Source organism: Anabrus simplex, chromosome 1 (genome assembly GCF_040414725.1).
Source record: "Anabrus simplex isolate iqAnaSimp1 chromosome 1, ASM4041472v1, whole genome shotgun sequence".
Classification (NCBI taxonomy): domain Eukaryota; kingdom Metazoa; phylum Arthropoda; class Insecta; order Orthoptera; family Tettigoniidae; genus Anabrus; species Anabrus simplex.
Genome location: NC_090265.1, coordinates 1007672021 through 1007699211, shown reverse-complemented (window position 1 = coordinate 1007699211; position 27191 = coordinate 1007672021). Strand labels below are relative to the sequence as shown.

The window sequence follows — 27191 nt, the reverse complement described above, 5'->3', positions numbered from 1 at the left end:
ATCATATGCGGATGACACAACACTAATTAACATGAATCACAACGTATTAAGTGTGCAAGAGATGACACATTCTTTAACAAACTTATGAAAGTATCTGAGTTATACTGGCTATTTTTGTTGGAAGGCAGTATTTCTAAATGTAAAAAGACAAATGGTAAACATTACTTTTAGGTCTATATATAAAGTAAATCTAGTCAGTTTTAGTTACTCATACCGTTGGCCGTGTGCGTAGAGGCGCGCGGCTGTGAGCTTGCATCCGGGAGATAGTAGGTTCGAATCCCACTATCGGCAGCCCTGAAAATGGTTTTCCGTGGTTTCCCATTTTCACGCCAGGCAAATGCTGGGGCTGTACCTTAATTAAGGCCACGGCCGCTTCCTTCCAACTCCTAGGCCTTTCCTATCCCATCGTCGCCATAAGACCTATCTGTGTCGGTGCGACGTAAAGCCCCTAGCAAAAAAAAAAAAAAAAAGTTACTCATATCACATCATTCGTTTCATCTATCAATTCCTCTGATTAGGTTGATGCCAGGAAGGGCATACAATCGTAAGTACTCGCTACGAAAATTCGTCTCATTTCATACTCCACCCCATAGGAAAAGGGGATAAGCGTATCGTATTATCATATTGTGCAATATCATTTGTCTCTGTCAGTTCAGCAGTAGGCCTAATGCACAGTAAATCTGTGTACATCTAATCACTGCTTTCACATGAATTATCCAAGTGACGTCATCTTCACTGCCTTATATAACAGGAATTAATTGAGGGATGTTCCACTATTCAACACAATATATAATATTTATTAAGTGAAAACCGGTTTCGATTCCCTTGGAATCATCATCAGTTCACAGTAAATAAATAAATCAAAGGATCTTAACATCTCGACGAGTGTACGATTTTTCCTTTCCGCTACTTTATTTTGTTCTGGGTTAGCCGGAATCGTCAAGTGTCGTAGGATCCCGGAGCTCTTCAAGAGTGCATCGAATTGGGAATTTATGAACTCTGTACTATTATGAGATTGTAAAATCTTTATCTTCGCGTTTTTCTGTGTTTCCAGACATTTTCTGAAGTCCTGAAACTCATTAAAGACTTCATTTTTCTGATGGAGAAACTTCACTTTGTACTATCCAGTCGCATCGTTGACGAATGTGACGAAGTAACGTGCGTTTCCATTCGTCTTCAGCTCGGGCAATTTTTTTCCTGTTCTTTGGTGTACGACCCATTAACGTAATAAAGTAAAACACTACATGGTGACCCCTGTCTACAATCTTCCCAAATGAGAGTAGATTAGTACGCAAATCAGATGCGTATAATGTATTGCATAGGTTGAAACTTTTATCACGACCATCAACGTTCACTGACATTGTCACAACACTTTTGCACTTATTTTCGTCGTAGAACTGTTCACTAACTTTAAATTGTCAGAACCATCGGATTCTACCTGTGAAAAACAGTCCAGATTTTTACACATGTGCGATGCAGCTGCTGTCGTGGTACCACACTTTATCTGTGTCGCTGTCAGTCACGAACTTGCAAGAGTTCAGTTCTGATGTAATATACAGCAAGGTACTCCCCTCAGCCTTGTGAGCATTGTCATGATCATTTTCACTTTATTTGCATTCCTTCGCCTTATGACCTATCTTTTTACAACGATAGCAACAAAGAGATGTGGATCCTCCTTTCTCACCCTTATCAATTTTGGTTGCAAGCTTTCTATAAGCCTTGTTCTTGTATTTTCGTTCAACAGTCATACAGTTGTGCATCATGTTGTTTCGGTCACTGCTCCTTGCGTCACTTTCGACAATTTTTATGCGTAATACCTTGGGCTTTGGAAGTTCGTCACGAGATTCTATCGCGCACCGGAAGTATTCAAGCTATACAGAAGTAATATGGATAACAAATCATCATTGATTGCCACGTCCATACCATTGAGCCTGTCCATGGCATTGAAAAATCTCCATAAATGATTGTGTACATCCCCCATTTCACTCATTCTTTGAAGCACGATCTGCTTCAATAATGTTGCTTTCTGCACTGGCCCCTTCGATGGGTAAATCGAGTCTAGTTTTAGCCAGAGTTCGTGCGAAGTGACACAATCTTTTACCCATTTCAATTCCGAGGGTTGAATCGCCAAGATGATATCTGACATTGCTTCACTGTAACATTCTTCCCATTCTGTAATAGCAGCCACGTTCTCGCTGACCGGTTCAGGCTTAACTCTTAGAGTGCCGGAGAGCGCGATTGCGCTCCTCTGTAGCCTAGCGAAAAGTGCTAGGAGCGCGATCGCGCTCCGTGTTGCAGCTGTCTATGTAAGTCGTAATAGTTTGCACATATCTGACAGATGGCAGTTCCAGTCGGAATCACTCTGTAGTAAATACTACATAGTTTCTAAATCTACCACCAGAATCTCTGTGCGACATGTGTTTATGTTATGATTTTTTTTTCTATTTCAGCTGTTTGGCACGTACCGGTAGACCATATGTTCGTAATAATGGCGAATAGTTCTCGTATTGTGTTTGAAATTGATGATGATTTGGTACAGTATATTGATTAATCGAGTGATGATTCCGATTATATCGAGTCAGGCGACGATTCAGATGATGCTGAGAGTAATAATAATGCCGGTAACGTTTCAAACAATGACGATAGTGGTTATGTTATCAGACTTACTCGTGTGACATTGATGCATGAAATTTCCGATAAAGATGGTAATGATAGTGATGGGAATAATGATGGAATTGACGGAGAAAGTAATGACAATGATGACCAGATTCCGGATTTCCGTAAAATTCAGTCCGATCACGACGTGCAATTTTAGCCCTCTCCTGCATTCCTTGAGACGCCCGGCCTTAAACGTGCACCTCCTCCTGATGCTAGACCAAGCAGTATTTTAATCCATTTTTACAAGAACTATTATTCCTAAAACACTGATATTTTACAAACTTGTAAACAATGCATCAGTGTGCACAGGAACACCAAATTTCGGTGAGTACAATCAAAATACTAGGATATACTGAGATGCAAATTTGAATTTTAAAATTTTTCAAAAATTGCAGGAAGAAATTTAATTTTTTTGCTCGGAAGTATGAATTATTTTCGTGATGTTAATATAATGAGTGAAGAGAGGGATCACTTAGGTACAAGAAGATGTAACTACAATGAGATCTTGAAAAGTGAGGATAGGATATGCTTTTATCTTCGGTGCTGCATAATAGGCATTTTCTCTCTGGCATTCTTAGCAACCACAGCAGTAAGGGAGCCGGCACTAAGAGGGTTAACCTTTGTCCCAGCTACATACGCCCACGTACGATTACTAACACAGTCTTCATGTGAATTTTCCACGTGTCAAAGTTGTCCTTTGACAATGTCTCGATGCGCACCACACTTGAAGTCTTCATCTTCACACACCATTTCTTCGCAGAAGACAATTGGCTAAGTGTTTAACTCAACCTCGCCAACCGTGGGCGACACGATATTTTCGTGCGTCTATTTTTCAGTGCATTTTATCACTACACATTTAATCACTTTCCAAACGCGCATTCTGGGCCTGAAACCTGTTGAAAAGGCACAATGTTTCGGAAAGTAATAAGGTCAGCACGGTTTATATTAGAATGACACTATTTATTACATACGTAAATCACAGATGTATACAGTGGAAACAACAGACATGGAGATTACAATCGTGACGTGTCAGAATGGAAAAAGAAACAGTAGTGTGTAGGTGGCACTACTTGATGGTGGCTCAGCCAGAGTCGTATAAATATATATAAATAATCAACAAACTGCATATAGATGATAATAGAAATAATACTGTAATACTGAATGATAAAACCTGTTTCATGTAAGTAATCAATGGTGAATAAATATTCTTATTATTTACCACAGTAAAAGTGGAAAATAAAGAACAGAAGAATATGAAATATCCAGACAGAGATAAAAGTTCACATGAACCAATAAGCAAATTATCTCTGGAGTCGTAACTTATGTAAGAAGAGAGAATATTATCCAATTTTAAATAAAATTCAGCTTTTTAAAACTTATTTTTCAATAAAAGTTGGAAACTATGAAGATAATTTAACTGAATATGGAGTTGGAGGTTATTTACTGAGAACAGAATATTGTCAAACTGCTATACAGTTCTCTTTCCTCCGAAAACCATAAACGTAGTTAGTGGGACGTAAAGTAAATAACATTATTATTAGTTCTCTTTCAATCTCCAGTCCCCAGACAATTAAACAAATAGCCTTTTAATGTAGGCAGAAATGATATTTATAGCACCAATGGTTTTCATTACTTAATTATCTGAGATTATAGATTAATAAAGATGTAGACAATTTAAAACACTTGAAATTAAAAACAAAATACAGCTTTCTGTTTTTAGAAGAATGAAGCATGCGACTGATACTGCAACAATATGATACAAATAATAATTGTATTTTCACAACATAAGAACCCTGCCCTTATACCACTACTACACAGTGACAGGTACTGTAACGGAAAAAGTTTACATTTGCTGCCATGTTTACTATTTTGCTCTCTCTCTCTCTATCTCTCTAGTGGCTCCTTATGTATACTCCAGGATGCCCAAACAGTACCCGAGATCTTTGTAACAGGTCCATTGTCTACAGAGGCAGAAGGTAGACAATTGAAAATGTTGATTTTTGAAGTTCGGCTTGCAATTTCTTGGTCGCTAATTGGTGTTGCGTACCCATCAGAGTTATGGCTTCTTGTAGGCAGGGTTCTTATGTTGTGAAACAAATAATATGTCAAACTATCATAAAATTTTTATTTCCTTTAACAGTAATATCAATCTATCAATTAAATTACAGAGAATTCTCACCTGACCATCTGATCCACGAGACTTAGAATTACATCTTGTTAGATGAATTCTTTCATTCACCTGGATACTTGCACCATCTGATATCAAACGTAATAGTATTCGTGCAATATTTCGAGCATCATCCAAGCCACAGTGTGGTCGTCCTTCAAACCCAATGTCCAAGTGCTCCAGCATTAATCTCAAGCAGTACTGTGAATTAAACAAGAGCATTAGAAAATGCACACCCTGCAGCAATGCTGCAGCTAGAGTGAAGTATTGAAAATAATTTACATGCAAAAGTTTGCAACTGATGTGTACTGAATGATGTAATCTCGCACACAGTAACTGTCACTAAATTAACCCCTTAGTACCTTCAGTAGCCATATGGCAATAAATGTCATTATGTTTTTACAAAGTTCTCTACAAATAGCAGAAGTTACAACAGCATCAATGTACCCTCCCAGATCCTTCCTCATGTTTGCAAAGGGATCAACCGACCCATCCCAAAAAGCATTCTTACTTATATAGAAGAATTAAAAGCAAGACAGCTTGAAACTGAAGAATGCCACCATTTTCTTTGTTCCAATGGCCTTGCCACTAGCCAGACCTAACCAGTCCAAATCAATGATCTTGTCCAGACCAATATTTTGTACCTTTAACCTATCCTTCATCTTTGTCATTCAACTTTAGTGTTAAGCAGTAGCTGTACATAATGCGCCAATGTTGGTAAAACTGTTAGGTGTATTGTGAACTCCTTGGAGCCTCTGTCATGTTAGATTTATAACCTTTACTTTCATTTCTTCATTGTATGAAGACCAGTAAACACGAAGTTCATGCCAAAAGAAAAAAAAACAGCTAAAAGTATTTCGCTTTAGCAATGACTATCTGGAGAACCTACCTTATACATAGAAAACAAGTATTCTGCAGAGTATGCAACAAACATGTAAGTACTTCATTAGTCTAAATCTACAAACAAAATATTCATAATAATGTTATTTGCTTTATGTTCCACTAACTACTTTTATGGTTTTTGGAGACGCCAAGGTGTTGGAATTTGGTCCCGCAGGAGTTCTTTTACGTGTCAGTAAATCTACTGACACAAGGCTGACGTATTTGAACACCTTCAAATCCCACCGGAGTGAGCCAGGATTGAACCCACCAAGTCGGGGTCAAAAGGCCAGCGCTTCAACCGTCTGAGCCACTCAGTTCGCCCACACAACATATTCAAACAGTCACTCATCAGAAAAGTGCTTTAACTGGTAGCGACAAATCTAAACAAGTAACTTTGGAATTACTCTCACGAAGAGCGCAGAGGGTGGAATTTTGAAAGGATATGTGCAGCGCATTTGTGTCTGCCAACATCCCTTTTAAGAAACTAAATAATGAACATTTTAGAGGATATCTTGAAAAGAACTCTTGGGAGGAAAATTCCCAACGAATCAACATAGTTATTTTCTGTACTTTGTTAAAAATCTGTAATCATTATTTTATTTTGGTACATTTTCTATCAAGAAGTTGAGAAAAATATCACATTTTAATTTGTGTGTGCTGGTAATGGTTAGGGCATACCACATTTTAGGTGTTATAATTGGGAAATATTTTCAGGTTTTACAAAGTATCAGAATGGACATTGGCAACACATACATTTGGTTATCTCTCTACGAGACATCCGATTCCTGTGGCAGACAAATTTTAGCTGAAGATGTTCCATAATCGGAACGAAACATGTACTAGAGATTATATGGTTTATGTTATGTAATTAATAAACCTATTATATAGAAATTGATAAGTATTGGAAGGTGGGAACCTACTCATAACTTAACCTTAGTTGTGGCAGACATATCGCCAATGTAATAGTTGGAAAACATGACGCAAGTGTACCTGAACTGCCTCATCTAATTCTCTGCAAGACTTGATCATACAGATTATGCATCCATTCAAGAGTTGTACGTGATGCCCGATATGAACAGTCTTTGAAGTCGTTAAAGAGAAATACATTTTAAAAAATACAGTTCTTATACCAAATATTGCCATTTTCTCTAGGTGTATTTTAGCTTGAGAAAAAAAATGAGGAGAAACAGAAACTTCTAATGATGGTCACAGATGCAGCAGCCTACACGATTAAGGCAGGTCAAGCTCGTAAAGTCTTCTATCCTAAGTTACAACATTTTACCTCTCTGGCAGATGAAATTCATAGGATAGCAGAAGTACGATATTGATTCCCGGAAGTAAATGCAGTTATTTCTTCTGTACAGAAGGTCTTGCTATAGGCACCATCTACGATAAAATATTTTAAGAATCTGCTACGAGGTGTTTCTTTGCCTCCAGAACCAATACTGACTCGATGGAGGACTAGGATATTCGCAGCAGCCTACTACTGTGATCATTTGGAGGATGTTAAGAAGGTAAAGATTAATTATAGACCTGGGCGGCGTAGGTTGTGTAAATGTATCTACAAAAAAGAGGTAAAACTATGTAAATGAATAAAGGAATAATTTAAATGTTGGAATAGTAATTTGCCCTTAACTCACTCAGCACCAAGCATCCGATTAACTTTCTCAATTAACGCACTGGCAATGCCAAACACGTCGATTGACATTTAAGTGCATATGTTCAAATAGTTTATTGTAGCTCCCACATGTCACCCAAATGCAGTCTTTCACAGATTCAAAATGGAGGATCAAAGTATCGATCGATACACACGCGACCACATTCCTTACAAAAGGAACTTCCTGTTGACACCTGAACACGTGCTATCTTCACTTGTTGAGTAACCGTGTGTTTGTTCTCAGTGTCTTTGTGCTCCTGTAAAATGGCCTGTAAATCATACAAATGTACAGATTACTTGAAGGAAAGCAATATACGGGGTATGCTAGAACAAGTGTATGCTGATTGAGAGACGGAAAATGATTTAGAGCCTTGCGAGGTGGAAAGTGATAGTGATTCGTCTGATGGAGTCGCAAGTGCTGAACCTGATGAGGTAGGTCCAGCAATATTTAACGATTTATTTTTGGAGGATATATCTGGTGTCGATTCACATGACTGGTCAGACACCGATCAACCTGGGCACATGCCCAATTATTAGAAGAACGCAGGTATGAATAAACTACCTAGTGGTAAATATTGCATGGCATACTTCATGTTTTTCACGCCAACATTTCTGTCATTTCTCTTAACAGAAACTGATACCCAGAACAATTTATGAGCACAGTAGCAAGACCACTTACTAAATACTGCAGGTATGATAATTGCAGGTCTGTTACTTTAGATGAGATAAGACATTTTTTAGGACTCTGGATGATGTCCGGTATCATAAAAAGACCTAAGTATTGGACAACAAACATGTTTGCTACTCCCATATTCAATGAAGTTATGCCTAGAAATAACTTTCAGCTCATTTTAAACATTACTAACGGTAACTAGAAATTTTTGTGCTATTATGTGTGCTACTTTTCGTATGCACTTTTATTCGTAACTATGTCAAACCAATTCACCTCCCTTAGAAATGTCTGGCACAGGGCATTTAAATTGCCCCAGAATGCTTGGCAGTGAATGTATTAAGAAGCAAAATTTTCTTTTTCTGCAGGTAACATTAATGCAGGGCAAAATTATTGCTTCAGTTTTCTTTGTAGTTTTCACAGTGTGCATATTTAATAACAATATGAAATTTACATTTATTTTGTGGTACATTTTTTAATTTTTCAAACAACTATCTTAGTGAATACTTTATGTTTCAGTGGATATAAAAGTGCACATATCACTGTTTTTCTGGTGCATATGAATCCGCCCTCCAATCACCACCATACACAATTTCGAGATGCATGTGGATCTCAACTGGATTTATTTCTTTAGCTGTGAAGAATTCACTCACGACTCTTTAGGTATCTGATATATACACTTTTTAAATTACTGCTAAGGGCATTCACGAGACATCTAGCTTTACTGCTTCGTACAGAGAAGCTAGAGACATCTAGTATAGGCCTACATAATATGGAGTCCTAGGTTTGATAGGAAAAAGCAGGAGGCATTACTTTTGTACCCCAGTAAAACCTCAATAAGGTGCTGTCCAAGACACCACAAGAATATTCCACATTAAATGGGACCATGTATCAAGAGGACAGAAACTAAGCAATATAATTACACAAACAATGTGTTTTGGCATTGTAAAGGAGACTATACGAGGCGCATGGTTCCAAAATCCGACTTATCCATTTTTTATGAAAACTGAGTTTAGCTTATCTCTATAACTCATATGATTTAGCATCTTTTTCAGCAAGAAAACGGTTCTTAAACCCACTTTATCCCCATGAAAATGTAACACAAATTAAGGTGATGTTTCCAAAACCTGCCTTATCCTAAGATTATGTTTTCAAAATTTGCCTTATCCAAACATGGGGCACCGTACTGGAATGTATCTCAAATAATATTCTATGAAGTAAGCATCAGTACGATGTTTATGAAGTTCCAGGTTCACGGTGTGTTTTTCAAAATTGTTGGCAATACTATTCCCGATAATTTAGTGCCAGTTTATTACACTATGGCCGGCCACGGTGTAGGGGTAGCGTGCCTACCTCTTACCTGGAGGCCCCGGGTTCGATTTCCGGCCAGGCCAGGCACTTTTACCTGCATCTGAGGGCTGGCTCGAGGTCCACGCAGCCTACGTGATTACAATTGAGGAGCTCTCTGATGGTGAGATAGCAGCCCCAGTCTAGAAAGCCAAGAATAACGGTTGAAAGGATCCGTCGTGTTGACCACACGACACCTCGTAATCTGCAGGCCTTCGGGGTGAGCAGCGGTCGCTTGGTAGCCCATAGCCCTTCGGGGCTGCTGTGCCATGGGATTTTTTATCACACTATGATTGATATTGAGTTGATTTCAAAGAGCATAAATAATAAAAGAATGTCTATTATAATGTCAATTAATGACGAAAATTATCATTATAAAGTTTTTGCTATGTTTGCTAACCCCGCCCTTATCACGATGACAGTTCCAAAACATGCCTTATCCAATGTTGAGCTCCAAAACATGCCTTATCCAATCTTAATTTGTAAATATCTTCCTTATATGTCACGAATTGTACGTAGCTCTTCAATTATATCAATACATGTAAGTAATTATATCAATACATGTACGTACGTTGGGGTGCGACGTGTAGATAACCACCTCGTGGTGTACCCTGGGCAACGGACTGCTTATGCAGGACGGTGATAGTCTACACAAATAGGTGACCAAACTAGATCCTGGATCTCTCACGGTCAATCAAAGTTACATCAGAAGATGAAACCAAAGATGAAATCTACCAAAGGCACTTATCAGAGCCAACTGACAAGGAAGCTTGGAACCAGAGCTCACATTCTACAGATAAATGCAGAAGGCCTGTCAAAGGACAAATGTGAATACCTTAGTAAACTAGCTGATGACCTGAAAATTGACATCCTAACAATACAAGAAACTCATTTGACAGAGGAAGATTTGGAAAGCAGGGGTAAGATTAAAGGATAAAAAATTATAGCGAGTCTTTTCTCACCTGTCCATGGATCAATTATATGTATGACAGAAATAATATTTGCAATATATCAGAAGTGAACTCCCAAAGAATGAAAGATATAGAAAAAATCACTGCCAAACTAGGTCATTGGACTATTGCATCAGTTTACAAACCACCTCACTCTAACTGGTCAACTCCACCACTGCCTTCACTGCCCACTCCTTGTATATACGTAGGAAACTTTAACGGCCGTCACACATCCTGGGGCTACCCAAACAATGATGAAAATGGAGAAAAACTGGCTATGTAGTGTGATAGCCAAGACCTGCATCACAGTTTTGATGCTAAAGCAGAGAAAACATTCCACTCTGCAAGATGGCAAACTGACACCAACCCTGATCTGGTTACTGTTTCCACAGATGAAGGAAAACTCCCCCTAGACCACATAAGAAAAGTCCTTCAACATTTTCCAAGAAGCCAACACAGACCCACTCTTATCACTATAGGTGACCAGTTGTCAGATCCATACATAAACTAAGATGGAACTTCAATAAGGCGAACTGGGACCAGTACAGATCAGAAGTAGATACTAATCTGAGATGGATTCCCCCGAAGGCAGAGAATTACAAGAGGTTTCTAGGCGTTGTCATCGGTGCAGCTAAGCGAAATATTCCCTGGGGATTCAGGAAGCAGTATATTCCATGCTGGGATAAAACTACCCAAGAAATGTATGACAGTTATCAGAAAACTGGAGATCCTGAAATGGGGAAAAAGGATATTAGAAGATTGAGTAAAGGAAGAAAAGAGAAATGGAGAGATCTAACTTCTCAACTGAGCTTTACTCACTCTAGCAGAAAAGCATGGACCCTCCTTAGCCCATATGTGCCCACTGTCGACATTTGTCGACATTAATATCTGAATATTGTCGATCTTATTACGGTAAACTGGAAGAATACTTTTGAGGTGCATCGTTTACAGTTCATTGTTTGATACTTAGTGCACAGCACGAAAACAAGAAACACTCGATTTCACGCCTTACTGCGTCGCTGCGTATGAAATAGCATTCCGTATACACTCAAGAGGATGGCGCTTCCGTCGTGGTGAGTAATATTTTCTTATAATACTGTTACAGTTGAAAGTAAGATCGGACTGTTGTGTTAAACGCAATAACGAAATGTGCCTTTAACACATTTTGAATTCATTTATGGCTGATTTATAGTTTTTGTCTAGCAGAGCACAAAACTTCCATGTTGACATATGTCGACAGTGGGCGCGAATGGGATTGCCTCAGTACTGATATAGAATTTTCATGTCTTCTTCTCAGATTGACCGTTGAGCAGATCATAAGCATCCTGGAGGAATCACAAGACATCCTAGATGCTAATATATACAGTAGAACCTCGATAATTCGAAATCGGTTAATTCAAAATCCCGCCTAATTCGAAGAAGCTCTCGTTCCCGGAAACATGAGATATAGTTTTGCACGTTATTTCAATTGTTTAATTCGAAATACGAATAATTCGTAATTCGAAGTACAATGTCGGCCCCATTACCGAAATTCAGACTTTTAATTCGAAACTGTCTTTACATTTAAAAACAATAGTATGTTACAGAGTAATTTCAACTCTGCGAATTGCGAATTTTATCCGTTCCACGTCATAATAGAACGCGCGTTCCGGAACGTGGAGGGGTAGCTTTCCGCACTTATACTCAATTCGGTGGGTCTACAGTGCGCTTCATGATTGCTAAGTTGAATGAAATTGGAATTCTTTTGTATTCAACCTTTTAAGGAACGCCGTAATATCACACAACAGGCAGTGTACGGGAAAACAGAATCCGCCAACACTGGCGATGCTGGCAGTTGACGAAAAAACGTGGCTCATATAATTAATTCGTAGGCACCGAACAATATTGTCATTGCCGGTGAAACTGCATTGCTTTATTTTCATGCGAGCCCAAACGGTCTTATGGTTTTAAAGGAGAAATTGCCAGCCGGGAAATCGTACAAGGGTGAGGGATGGGGGTCATAGTAGTGCGTTGCAATGCACATGGAAGCGAGATACCTTATCCCCTCGTCATAGGAAAGTTCGATAAGCTACAATGTTTCAAAGGCGTCGGGCACTTTCCATGCCAGTACAAAGCATCTAAAAATGCGAACAGTACAGAAATCCAAAAAATAATGCATTTGCACAGGGGAACTGGCATAATTTATCCTCGTCTTTGAATTGTGCGATTTTTTTTCTTTCGTTGCGTGAGGTTATGTTGGTCAGTGATTTATCCAACTGCATTATTTGAACATTCTAAATGCACCTTGTTGGATACGGTACATTTCAGAAATAGTTTTTTCCGTGGCATTTGAAAGGTTTAAACTGCGAATCGAGGTGATTGCATGTATTAACGGGTCTTAGAATAGTTTGTGACGCGGCAAGTGTTTACGTTTCTGAAGTACGAGAGAAGTGCCATGGCGGGAAATCGTACAAGGATAGTCATAGGAAAGTTTGATTTTAAGCGCATCGGGTACTTTCTGTGTAAATACAAGGCATCTAAAATACATACAGTATAGTAATCCAATTAATAACGCACTTGCACATGGGAGCCAGCATAAATTTCTCCTCGTCTTTGAATCGTGCTTTTTTTCGCTCTTTCTTTCGTTGCGTGAGGTTAATGTTTACCAGCGAGATATCCGAGTGCATTATTTGAATACTATAAATGCACCTCCTTGGATACAATTTGAAAATAGTTCTTTTTTCATGGCATTTGAAAGGTATAAACTGTGAAGCAAGGTTAACTGCATGCAGTAACGGGCCTTAGAATATTGTGTAACACGGCAAGGGTTGGTACTTCTGAATTGCGAATTGGCGGTTAATTCGAAATCACGTACTGTATTTCGAAGTCCGATTTTTGAGTTTCAACGACTTCAAATTAACGAGGTTTTACTGTACATAGAACCACCTGAAAATGCTTTCCATAGTGATAAGGATAGCGATGATGATGAGTCATGTGGAGACATAAACAGACTCTCTGGAAATCAACTCCGGGCTGGTGCTGAACTAGTGTGTACAAAAATAAGTGAACTTTAGCGTTTGACCCCAAAGGGCAAAGAGGAAAATTTAGACCCTCTCGGCTTCACACGGTACATCATTAGGGTATATATCCGATCTTGTGTCGCTATGCGTCCTAAGGCAGGAAGACCGAGTACAAAGGTATCTTCACACATGTTACCAGAAGTGCGTTTCAATGGGGTATCCCACTATCTCGAAACAAGAGAGAAGCAAGTGCGGTGCGCTCACTGTGGTAAATCTGCCAGTAAACAGTGAAAAAATGTAATGTTGGCTGCCATGTCCCTTGCTTCGAGGCATTTCACTCACGCTAAACCAGACTGGATGACGAAAAGCAGATTGTACTAGCTAGTTGCTTTACGTCGCACCGACACAGATAGGTCTTATGGCGACGATGGGACAGGGATGGGCTAGGAGTGGGAAGGAAGCGGCCGTGGCCTTAATTAGGGTACAGCCCCAGCATTTGCCTGGTATGAAAATGGGAAACCACGGAAAACCATTTTCAGGGCTGCCGACAGTGGGGTTCGAACCTACTATCTCCCGAATACTGGATACTGACCGCACTTAAGCGACTGCAGCTATCGAGCTCGGTAAAAGCAGATTGTAACCTCAAAACACAGACTAAATTGTTTTGAATTTCTACATATGGTTTTCAATTTTTACTGTTTTCAGATTGATCATACTTGCTGAAACTTTGGTATTGTGTGCGTAACAAGTACTACAAACATTCAAATATTGTCCTTTTGTTTTGAAACAGTGTGCATTCTAAATTGAGACAAAACTGTACCTCATTTATGTTTGAATCATATATTTTGTATTATTTTGTGCTTATTCAACAGTTGTGTGACTAATATTTACCAAGTGATTATTACATTGATATGAGCTTAAAATGCAAAGAAAATTTCCTTTATTGAGCATGTCTTTTACCCTACCCATCCATGCTCACTATCGACAAATGTCGACAGCGTAAATCTCCGTGAAATTTTGTTATTGAAACCTAAAATCATCATAACCCTTTCATTTAGGTTACAAACAACTGTACTTACGAAATATATCGCAATACTCCACAGAAAAATAATTTGGGCAGATATGGGTTAGGAAACTCCGCGCTGCTTCAAACATACGCAAAGAGGAGCCAGGAATAACACCAAATGAAATGGCACTAAATATCAAATCGAGAGCTGACAAAATTCCAATAGTCTCCACTACGAAGAAAGACATTGGGAGAGAGATGAAGAAATTGGACAACAGCCTCCAAAATGACTCTACTCTTGCTAATTCATTCAGCCAAGAAGAAATTGAGAAAGCCATCAACATGCTAAAAATGAGGAAGGGCGCAGGTTCAGATGGTATTTTCCCTGAATTCATAAGATATCTTGGGAAGCATGGGAAAATATGGCTCAAGAACTTCTTCAGTGACGTATTATAGACTGGAATCAATCCTCCGGAGTTCAAGATGGCTCACACCATGTCAATCCTCAAACCAGGAAAACCAGCAGATGACCCCTCTAGCTACCGTCCTATTGCACTACTGAGTGTCTGGTACAAATTGTTGGAACGCCTCATCCTCAACCGAATCCAGGAAATAATAAATGACATAACACCAACATACCAGGCGGGTTTCAGAACCAAATGAAGCTGCTGTGAACAAGTATTAGCATTAACATCATATATTGAGGCAGAATTCCAGAAGAAGCTAAAAACATATGTCACTTCTGTTGACTTGACAGCGGCATATGATACAGTATGGCTAGATGGACTACTATTCAAAATTGAAAAGCGTACACGCTGCCGAAAACTTACAGCACTTCTGAAGAACATACTGACAAATCGTTACTTCAAGGTCTATTACAGTAAGAAATGGACCACCTCAAGGGTCTGTATTAGCCCCACTACTTTTCAACTTATACACCAGTGACATGCCTGACACCATCAACAAGAAATTATGCTATGCTGGAGACTTAGCCATCGCTGTCCAAACTGTCACATTAGAAGAGGGGAAAAGCATTCTCTCCAATAACTTGGAAACCTTGAATGCATACTACATGAAGTGGAGACTTCGTCCAAATCCGGCTAAGACAGAAGTATGCTCATTCCACCTGTGTAACCAAATAGCTCACCAAAAGCTCAACGTTGTGTTCTGCCAACAAAGAATTAAACATAATTTCAACCCCAAGTACCTTGGCATCTCCTTAGACCGTTCTTTAACATATAAAAAACACCTGGAAAATACAAGTCAGAAACAACATTATGAAGAAACTAGCTGGTACAACATGGGGAGCTGATGCATCCACACTACACACTACTGCCCTCACCATGGTTTATCCAGTGGCTGAATACTGTGCCCCGGTGTGGCAATGTAGCGCTCATACTAGGAAGATCGAAGTCCATTTGAACGAATGTATGAGAACCATAACAGGCACACTAAAATCCACCGCAATCCCGTGGCTACATACTATCAATAACATACCACCTCTGGAACCGAGACGACAGGAAGCAACTATACGCAAGTGGAAAAAGTTACACCATCCTGATCATCCACAGAATCTCCCAATCCACGAGGTCCTTACTGACCTACCTCCTCCTTGTCTTAAATCAAGGAACCCAATATGGCATGACATAACTGGCTTCAATATCCAGGAAAAATGGCATCAAAGCTGAAGCTCTGCACGTGTGAAACACCACGGCATCCAAGACCCCACAACTGGACTCCCAGGATTTCACCTGAAGAGACACCAATGGTCTAAACTCAACCGTTTCAGAACAGGCCATGCTAGATGTAATGCCATGCTACATAAGTGGGGACTTCAAGAATCCCCTGATTGCGGAGCCTCTTTCCAGTCAGTGCAGCACATTATTGAGGAGTGCCCTCTGAGGAAGTATGGTGGACCACCCCAAGATGTCATCAGTGCTACACCCCCCTTCTTAGAATGGCTACAGCAACTGGACATTGATTTGTAAATGTGAACGCTACCAACATTCTTGTCCTTGTATATAGTGTAAATTTTCTTTTTCTTCTGTATACTTGCCATATGAAAAATAAATAATAATGTAAGTACGTTGATATAATAAAAATGAATAAACACTTTTATTCTACTGAAGATGAGCAAGAAAAGTTTTTTATTCTCCTGAAAAATTTGCTAAAATGGATAAGATGGATTTTGGAACTGTGCGCCTCGACATACCATTTACTGAAATACAGTAGTTAAATAAAATACAATACACCATATTATAAATACAGTATTACATCCTCCTGACGTCTCTGATGCGGTGATTGAATCACAATATTTTAATATCATTCTTAACGCAGACGTTAGAATTCCGAGCAAATTAGCAAAATGTTTCTGGTTCAGATTAGGGTTCATCGTGCTTTCCCAAAATACCTAATTTATCCGATAAGGAATGTACTTTCTTTATCACACTTATAACTGCAGACAAGAATGAATATAACTGTAACTTTAAAGCTGTTCAGTCTGCCGAAAACACTAATTATAACCAGGGCCCGGATTTCAATGACATGTCATCTTTTAATTGGTGTGTAATAGAAGGTGCTAAGTTATATACAAATCCTGCTCATGGCCTCCAGATTACAGAAATGCGTATTTATTGTCATTTTTTCATCATTGTCTTGAAGTATTTGATTTTTAGGTCATTTTTTTCCTTTCTGCATCATTATTGTCATTTTTAATAATTTTATTTTTCTTATTGGTTATTTTTAAATAAGAATCCACGTTTTTGATCATCAACCAACCAGTTCCTATATCTTGACGTACTTGAAGGTTTACGCGAAGGTTCATCTTCGAAACTTTCTGCATTCAGTTGTGAGCTCAGTACGTAGCTTTGTACATCCCTCACCTTTGTGTCTTAACAGGAGATGACCTTCAGACAAGGGATAAGCCTTTATCAGTTCACCAGGGAAGTATGTTCACAGTGTGACGTCAGCAGTGAGGTATTTCTGCCAGTGTACTCTATTTCCTTGTTCCTTCAGGTCGGTTTTAGCTGTTTGTAGATGTCAGTTGTGTGTAACCATTTTGAGTGCATGTTAAAATGCCAAAGGTAAAACCATCCAAGGCAGGTCATTTGAGACAAATTGTCTCTGAATTCGGTGAAGATACCTTCTCTACAAATGGTGAAATACTATTCTGTAAAGAGTGTGAAGTGAAAGTGGCAGTAGCTAAAAGGTTCACTGTTCAACAGCACATCAGTCGCGACAAACACGTGTGTGGTATTCAGAATATCACCAGAAAGAACAGTACAACAGTTACTCATGCAAAATGCATCATCAAGCAGAGGTACAACCTCAACCTTTTTTAATGAACTGTGTGAAGTTTTTGTCATAGCAAATATTCCTCTTCATAAACTAACTATTCCTAAATTAAGGCAGCTCGTAGCACGGTATACAGGTCATTCCATTCCGGACTAATCTACGTTAAGGAAAAATTACATACCGCTCTGCTATGAAAAAACACTTCAAAGAATACGGGAAAGAACAAGCGGAAAGATGATTTTTGTCTCAGTAGATGAAACTACTGATGTTGAAGGTCGTTATGTAGCTAATATAATTGTAGGAACCCTAGAAATAGATAATCCCGGAGAAATATTTTTGCCCACTTCTGAAGTCCTGGAATCTGTCAATCATTCTACAATATGTCGAGTGTTTGACGGGCATGGTTCTGCTGTGGCCTGACGGTGTGAGGTACGATGACGTTTTACTTTTTGTGACCGATGCCGTGCCTTACATAGTTAAAGCTGGTAAAGTTATCAAAGCTTTTTATCCAAGAATGTTGCATGTAACTTTTCTAGCTCATGCTTTCCACGGAGTGGCAGAAGACGTGAGGAAGAATTTTCCCAACATTGATAGACTTGTGTCGCAGGTTAAAAAAGGTATTTATCAAGGCCCCATCGCGCAGGAAACTAAGTCACTAGCTCCCAATATCCCACTACCTCCGCAGCCTGTAGTCACACGTTGGGGTAAGTGGATCAATGCGTGCGAGTACTACAGCGACAACATTTTAGCAGTGAAGCGAGTGATAAACTCTCTAGAAGCCCAAGATGTCAGGGCTATTGAAATCGCCCGAGAGATGTTTTCAGCTGATGATGTGCAGGGTAAATTGGCATACATTAAGGCAAATTTTAGCTCCCTGCCGTCAGCTATTTCACGACTTCAGGAGAGAGGTGTGACAATCGAACAAGCGACAGCTTTGGTGAGAGCAACACAGGAAGCTTTGGAAAATGTGCGTGGTGAAGTTGGCGAGTCGGTATTTCGGAAACTAAAATCTGTTCTTGATAAAAACACAGGATACAAGTTTTTGTGCTCAGTCGTCCGAGTACTCACTGGGGAAGATTTCAGTGTAGTGGATATTGAAGAAGAGCTGTCACCAAGTGATTTAGTGCACTTCAAGTACATACCGCTCGCATCTGTGGACACCGAAAGGAGCTTTTCGATGTACAAGAACGTTTTGGCCGACAATCGACGTTCTTTTACCTTCGAGAATCTACGGATGATCACAGTTATCTACTGCAACACGGTCTGGGGTAAATATTAAAACCTACATAATATGGCATTACATATAGCTTTACAGTTTAATCTGCAACCGACGGCAATTACGATTATATTTATAGGAACGTTGTTTTCCTTTTCAGATCATTTCTGTTTATGTAGTACCTGGTGCCAGAAGATCTTTGTATTGGTATCTTATTTTTCTAAGGAAAACCGAGATTCCAAAACAAAGAACTGACATATTGATATGTAAAAATTAGAGAAAATATCAATTATCAAGATTGTTCATATCTAGAAATGTATATAATTTAGTTTCAAACAATAAATACTTGGCATTTTTAGGTCATTTTTTGTTCGTTTTTAGGACATTATTTAATAATTTTAAGATAATTTTTTTAAAGCATTTTTAGGTAAACAAAATTTGGGCCCTGATTATAACACACACAACATTATAATATACCTGTAAAAAAAATACACACTATTAATCAGAGAATGACATGTTTTGTTCTACAAGAACATCCTTAGATCTCATCATATCACTTTAAATCATGTGCATATATGTACAATACTGTTTATGTTGTGTAAACTTATCAGTGACAGAGTTGGTGATATTATGAACAAGTACAGTATTAACAAATAATGATTGTGGTATGAATATTGAAATTTTCACGACCGCATTGTAATCGAAACAGACTTTCAACGTATTAGGTCGTGTTATGTACATGTAGTACGTGTTGAAGAGATGTTAAGTAAAGAACAAAAATGGCCAGCTGGACACCAGTGGGATCCGAACCCACAACCTCCCGATTTCGCGTAGTAGTATTCAATCATCAACTTATTAACTTATAGAAATGTTTCTGTACTTATCTAACAAGAGAAGTAACAGGTAAGGAAGGTCAAAACCTATCCTGAACTTTTTTTTGACACAATCATTGTACCATAAGAGGACAACGTGCAGAAAATCATTCTCCAGATGTACTGTAACTACAAGTCTCTGAAATCATGTGGCGAACTTCTCATATAGATCGATGGGAAGTAACACAAGTATTGTACATATATGTTGGTTGGACAGCCCTGACGTCCCAGGTACTCAAGGCCAGTGATAAGCAGAGATGCACGTGCTAGTCAGCTGTAGGGTGTTTCACTGCACACAGCAATAACATAACCGTTTTGATGATTGTTTTAAAGAAAGCAAGACAGTGAAAATTAGTTCCCGATGATGACATTGTACATTCTATGAATGTAGAAGTTTGTAAAGAGTTGTTTCCACAAAAAGAGGTTTTTGTTTTCCAGAGAAATTAGCTCGAAAGAAAAGTAAATGGCATAATATCGGACTGACTTGATAGAAAATAATCATAGAGAAGTGCAATGTGTTGAGATTTCTCTCGATGTACACAGCGGAGACAATGAAAATGGCTCAAGTGATTTCATTAGTCAAAATTTTTTGCTGATCGCAAGCAAAGTTCTGCACCCGAGTTCGAAATTAGAATATGATTCGCCGGAATCTACTGATGCTGCAAGTCTGTTGTTGAATACAGTACTTCAAATCCTTGGGAAGTGAAGTAATGTAAGATGCAAGGTTGGATAACAAGATCAGCAGAAGGGTACAAGTGAGAAATACATTCTACCAGAATGTACGGAACCTGGTGTGGAACAGAGAAGTTCCTATAAAATGTCAAGAGATAATGTATAAGATGTCTATATCCCTATATTAACGTATGCATCAGAGACTTGGACTTTGACAGCAAGAAATGAGAGTAAAATTCAGGCTAGTGAGATGAAGTTTCTGAGGAGTATGATAGGGAAGACAAGGAGAGTAAGAAATGAGATAAGGGTAGAAAAATTGAATGACTGTTGGTTACAGAAGTCTACCTCGCTCACATTCGAGTTCCGTATCTGTCCCGTGAAAGTGCTTTCTTGATAGTAAGCGATGGATTCAAAACAGCGTCTGTGGTCATTTATTGTGCGTGAGAAACTTAACAGTTGTAAGCGAAGCTGAAATATACGGAAATTGTGCCGTTGGCAGAAAGTACGATATTGATGAATCATGTATTCATGATTGGTGGAAGAAGGAAGAACTTCTAAAAAGTAACGGTGATCGCAGAACGCTCCGCGGGCGGAGTGCAGTGTTTCCGGAAATTGAAGAACGACTCCACAAATGTGTAATAGAAGAACGTGAGTTAGAATATGATGTTTCTAGTGAAATGTGTCAATTGAAAGAACTAGAGATCTCACAAGAACTCAAAACACAGAGTTTTACTGCAAGCCGCGGATGGATCCAAAACTTTTATCGGAGAAGATTGTGCATTCGGAGACGTACGTCTATTTTACGTCTCCCTGGGGAGTATGAAGAAAAATTAACAGCCTTTCAGCATCACATTAATCATTTCAGGAAGCAAAATTCTTATTTGCTGTTGCAAATTGGGAATGCTGACCAGACACCTGTCTATTCTGATACGCCATTCGAAAATAGTGGATACAAAGGGTTCTAAAAGTGTAACCATCAGAATAGGTGGTAACGAAAAGCAATGGTGCACGGTAATGTTGTGTGTATTAGCGGATGGAACCAAATTCCCTCCATATGTGGTTCTGAAAAGGAAAACACTTCCGAAAGGAAACTTGCCGCCCGGTGTTATTGTTAGAACACGAGTCCAGCTGGATGGACAGTGTGATAGTTTAGGACTGGATGAAGTGCGTTTGGCAACATCGCCAAGGAGCTTGTTACAAAAAACGAAACATGCTTGCGTTGGACAGTTACCGAGGACAAACTACTAACACCGTAAAAGATACGATGAGGAAAGGAAAAACCGATCTTGCGATAATTCCCAGAGGATTCGCTTCTATTCTACAGCCATTGGACGTGTGCGTGAACTGGCGTTTCAAAACTGCAATGAAACAGTTGTACACCGAATGGATGTCTGATGGTGATCAGGCGTTAACACCAACCGGATGAGTGAAGAGGCCTGAAGTAGGACTAATATGCAGCTGGATCAAGACCACATGGGCGCGCATTCCCAACGACCTAGTGTCCAAAAGCTTTAAGAAATGTGGAATTTCAAATTCAGTGGATGGTAGTGAGGACGACTATTTGTTGAAAGATGCCAGCGACGAAAATTCCTATGATGAAACTTCAGGTGACTGAATTGCAAATGAACTGAATATTGGACATATTTTGTTTATGATTTTTGTGATGATTTTATTAATTGCAAGCTGTTTGAATTTATATTTGTGGTATATTTGAATAAAATTAAATAGGTATGCAAGTTATTTGATTTTTCTCTTCCATATTTAATTGTCTCAAATTTAGGGCGCGGGTCTTATTCGGTGGCGGGTGGTATTCGGGATTATATGGTAGTGTTTAGAGCATACTACATCTACTGGTGTGGGTAACAAGAAGTTATGTTCGCTATGACATCTCACAGTCTGATCTTTGGTTTTGACTATTTGAAAGGTACTTACTACATTTACATGGGGACTGAGATCGATTTGAGTACACTTACCGTATTGAATACGATCCCCGTTTACATGTAGTGTTTGAATATCGTATTGAATCTGCCAGGCAACATTGACACATACGAACGATGCAGAATTGTAGTAAAATCGATATAACTTATATTCTTCGATCGATATAACTAATCGTGACGTGATCGATTGTAATGTTTATATTTTCCTGCTTACTGAAGTTGTGAAGTATAAAATCAAGGTTAAAAATTAAGGATGGAAGCACTTCTGTGGATGACAATTTGTCATTTCTTCGTGATCTTAATCAAGTTTCATGAAAAATGGGAAGAAGAGGGAAGGGCACGGGAAAGAGAATCAATGTGTTTCTTTCAGCAATTGCAAGTTCAGAATTGTGCTTACTTGCAATCAACTCTAAAAACTAAAGCACGAAGAAAGAAACGCTGTTGGGTTAAAGAGAGGAGTCATGAGTGGTGGGAACGCGTTGTGAAGTACCACTTCACAGAACAGGACTGGCTGGAAAATTTTAGAATGAGTTATGGAACATTTAAATATATATGTCAACGTCTTCAACCATACATTAAACCCAGTGAATTTTGTGTAAGGCAACCCATTTCTGTTGAAAAAAAGTTGCCATTACCTTATACAAACTTGCATCTTGTGCAGAATATTGTGTGGTTGCAAATCAGTTTGGGACACACAAGTCAGTTGTACACGAATGTGTGTATGATGTATGTGAAGCGTTATTCTTAGAATTCAAAGACGACTACCTATCTTTAACAAATGCAGTAGAAGCCCAGGAGATAACATTCGGTTTTGAAAATATGTGTGGTATTCCAAATGTAATTGGAGCCATAGATGGAACGCACACTCCAGTTTTACCCCCAACAGAAGGTTATCGTGACTTTGTTAATCGCAAGGGCTGGCCATCTTATAATATGATGGCAGTTGTTGATCATTTATAGAGGTAAATACATTTACTGGCTTAGTGCATTTGTTATTAAGCAAACTGTAGGCTTAATGCCTTTATGTGCATGTTTCACTCTCAAAACAATCCGGCATTTTAATGTTTAAAAATGTTAGTTTCATATGCACTGACCTAACAGCACCTTCTCTTTAACTTTACAGGTTCAGGTACGCTACCTGCCAAAATGCAGGAAGTAGTCATGATGCGTCTGTATTGAAAGATTCCAATTTGTACAAGCATGCAGATACACTTTTACCTCAAAGTAGTATTACGATTGAGGGAACATAAATACCCTGTATGACCGAGCTCGATAGCTGCAGTCGCTTAAGTGCGGCCAGTATCCAATAATCGGGAGATAGTGGGTTCGAACCTCACTGTTGGCAGCCCTGAAGATGGTTTTCCGTGGTTTCCCATTTTCACACCAGGCAAATGCTGGGGCTGTACCTTAATTAAGGCCACGGCCGCTTCCTTCCCATTCCTAGGCCTTTACTATCCTATCGTCGCCATAAGACCTATCTGTGTCAGTGCGATGTAAAGCAAATAGAAAAAAACAAATACCCTGTATGCTATTAGGCGACCCAGCATATCCATTGTTGCCTTGGTTAATGAAAGGATACAGAAGCAATGCAACCCCAGAAGAAGAATCCTTCAATGTTTAAGTCGTGGTAGAGTCGTCGTCGAAAATGCATTTGGCAGACTGAAAGCACGCTTCAGGTGCTTACTGAAGCGAGTAGACGTGAATTATAAATTTGTTCCTAATGTTGTTATGGCAAGCTTAATATTGCATAATATAACAGAAACTAGAAAAGACAGTTTTATTCATAAATGGCTTGAAACAGTAGAACAAGCAGAATTGGAGTTTCCTCAACCCTGTCGCATAGTTGCCAGGGACTATGACGATTTGAATGGATCACGAATTAGAGATGCTCTCAAAAATTATATGTCAATGTGTCCACAAAGAAGATCCAGATTATTGTAATTTTTTTGTATTGAACAACCTGTTTTATTTATAATGTACAGTCTAAATATAAGGTACAGTCTTTGACACTGTTAGGACTTAATTTTTTTCTAATGTGTGTGGTAATAGAAATAGACTTAATTAGCACATATGCAACATATTCCTTGGAGTGTGAACATTATTATTTAAGCTTAAAGGAAATATTTTTTGGTAGAAAATCAGTATGATTTACCACACTTTTATAGCATGATAAGGATGCAATATGTTAGAAATCTTAACTGGAATACCTTGTAGAGAAGAGATGTGTTCACTGCAACAGCCAAGAACCCAACACCCCCCGCAGAAATAATTTTGCTTTTATAACCTAATACAATTCATCGCGCGCCATAGTCCATTGCCTAACTACGTACCAGCATTTCCACTGAGTGAGACACAATGGGATATGATGTCACTCTCAGCAATGAAGTAAAATGAATTCCGTTATCAACCTGTGCACAAGAAATACACAAGTCCAATGGAGGTGTCATGCGGGACACTAGAGGCCTAGGCTTACGCCCCCAGACCCCCTTTGCTCGATCCAGACCAATGGCTTTGTCACTAACCTACCCTAACCAATCCAGACCGATTCAAAAGTAGAACCAATGGAGATCTCACGCGGGATACTAGAGTCCTAAGGGCCGCAAGCTGGGGGCTTGCTAAATTTACGTTTTTAAACTTTATTTTTAATCAAATCAATATTATCAAGGCCTAAATCAAATTCAGGAAGAGCAAATTGGTTTGGTAACACGAAGCTTTGGAGTTGTGGAAGTCCACTGTTTTGCTAAACTTAGTTTAAAAAATGTATTTGTTGGTTATTGCGTACAAACAGCAACATTCTATAAAAGTGTGGTAAGTCATACTGAATTTCTATGCATTTTTTTTTTAAATGTACATTAGGTAATGACATGCTGTTTTAAAACCTATCTCAAAGAACCAGTAATTGACAGTTCATCTTCTCACATGTTCCTTTAATTGACTTCTGCTGCACCAGTAATTGGCACTAGTATAATATATGTTAAATATAAGAAGAATAACATGGTTCATAACTGTTGGTCATTCTGAATGTTAGTAAAATTAATGATTCATAAAATGGTTAATTTACAACCAAATAAATAAACAAACAAACAAAAAAACATAAAATAAGATCAGCAGATGTTCCGATATAATCAAATGTTGTTTATAGCCTAACTAGCAATTTTAAACAAATCATGAGGTAGGCCTACCTGTAAACGAACAGTGAAACAAAATATGAGAACTAATACAGTGATAACTCTGTCTCCTTTGGGTTGTAGAAAACAAAAGCATTCTCATTGGAATTAAATATACATGTCTGATCATTTGTTATGTGAAGGAGATTATTCTCAGTTGAATAAACCTTTACTTGTGACATTTCCCTTTGAAGCAGTGAGATTTTGTCTTCTCTTAGTTTCAGGGTGTGTTTTGAGAAAGGAAGAACACCACTTTCAGCCTGGCCTGCCATTGGTAAAAGGGTTAGATCTCTTCAGTTCTTTAATCAGATGTTCTATACTGCCCTGGAAGTTGTTCTTTCGTGACCAGATACTGTAACCTGGCAGTTGACAACAACCCTTCACGATAACTACTTTTTCTTCAGCAGTTAGAATGATGATTCTGCATGCTTCTGGGCTCTTACCAGATGTTGTACAGATAAGTGTTTTCAAGAAACATTGAATTGTTTGGCTGCTGCTGTTACTGGCATGCCTGCTTTCACTCGTTCAACAGCCCGTGCCATTAGACAGGCTGAGAAATTAAGTTCAGGCTCCATGTCTGTAATTTCAAACAATGGTACTAATAGACATGATACTGTATAGGCTATTGTGTTTATGCCGTGTCAAGAGAATAAGGTGAATTTCTTTACGTTTCACAGAGAACTGTGCTCTGCATCATCAGAAGAAAATCTCGACTGTCCATGAGAAAGGCTTCTGAAGTCAGCTGCAGACAGTCGAGATTTTCTTCTGGTGACACAGAGCACGGTTCTCTGCAAAACGTGAAGAATTTCACCTTACTTTCTTGACACGGCATAAGCTCAAAAGCCTATACAGTATCATGTCTACAAGTATGGGCTGTGAAAGCATCAATGGCAATGGTACTAATAACTGACAGCTGCCTGAGCCAATCATTGACATGGTGTCTAAGACTGGAGAGAAATAACACTGAAATGTATTTTCAGGTTTAGATAAAATACAATTAAAAGGCATTTCTGTACATTATTATGTCTATATCCTTTAAAAAGTAACACCCCAGTGACTGATGGGGCACGTCAAAGACGAACACAGTAACATGAATGACCCATTAATTGGCATCCCCCTCAAGAAGCTTACAGTGGTTTAGATGTTCAATTTTGATCATGGTATTAATGTAACCTTCTGATGCACTAACAATTTTGAACTTCTCAGTGATTCATTGTGATTTTGTCAGTAAAGCTATTTAATAGAAGTGCTTACCTTAACTTTTTCCTTTAGATGTACTGGTATGCAGAATACTACTCTTGATGTACCTTCACTATGACAATTTACCCTCCAACATTAAAATGAATACATACATCATTGCAGCTGACTTCAGAAAGAATGAAACTTGAAATTTCCCTTGAATTCAATGTGGCCATGGAGACTATGCTTACTATAGCTCAAAATACTAAAAAATGTCAATTATTGGTACAGTGACAAAGACTGGTGTATATACCTTTTACTGTAATATAATTTATGCTGTAACTAACTTGTTTAATTCTTTACTTCTGAAGAAAAATTGAAGATTAAAATGTATAGTCTAATTATAATATTTAATGAAGCCAATAGATAAATTACAATGGATTAAAACAGAAAGCATTGAATAAATTTCCTTTCAACCAATACCAGTACAAAACTGTTTTCATTACTGTATTTTCAGA

At 38.6% G+C, this 27191-nt stretch overlaps 1 protein-coding gene across 2 annotated transcripts in view; it reads right to left on the bottom strand.

Annotated features, from left to right (window-relative positions):
• The window catches only part of LOC136857889 (3'-5' exoribonuclease 1), a 58964-nt gene that overhangs the window by 10447 nt on the left and 21326 nt on the right, over positions 1–27191 (bottom strand). For both annotated transcript variants that reach the window (XM_067136927.2, XM_067136926.2), the window contains one exon: positions 4838–5026. In XM_067136927.2, the coding sequence (XP_066993028.1) occupies positions 4838–5026 (189 nt within the window). The remainder of the gene's footprint in view (positions 1–4837; positions 5027–27191) is intronic.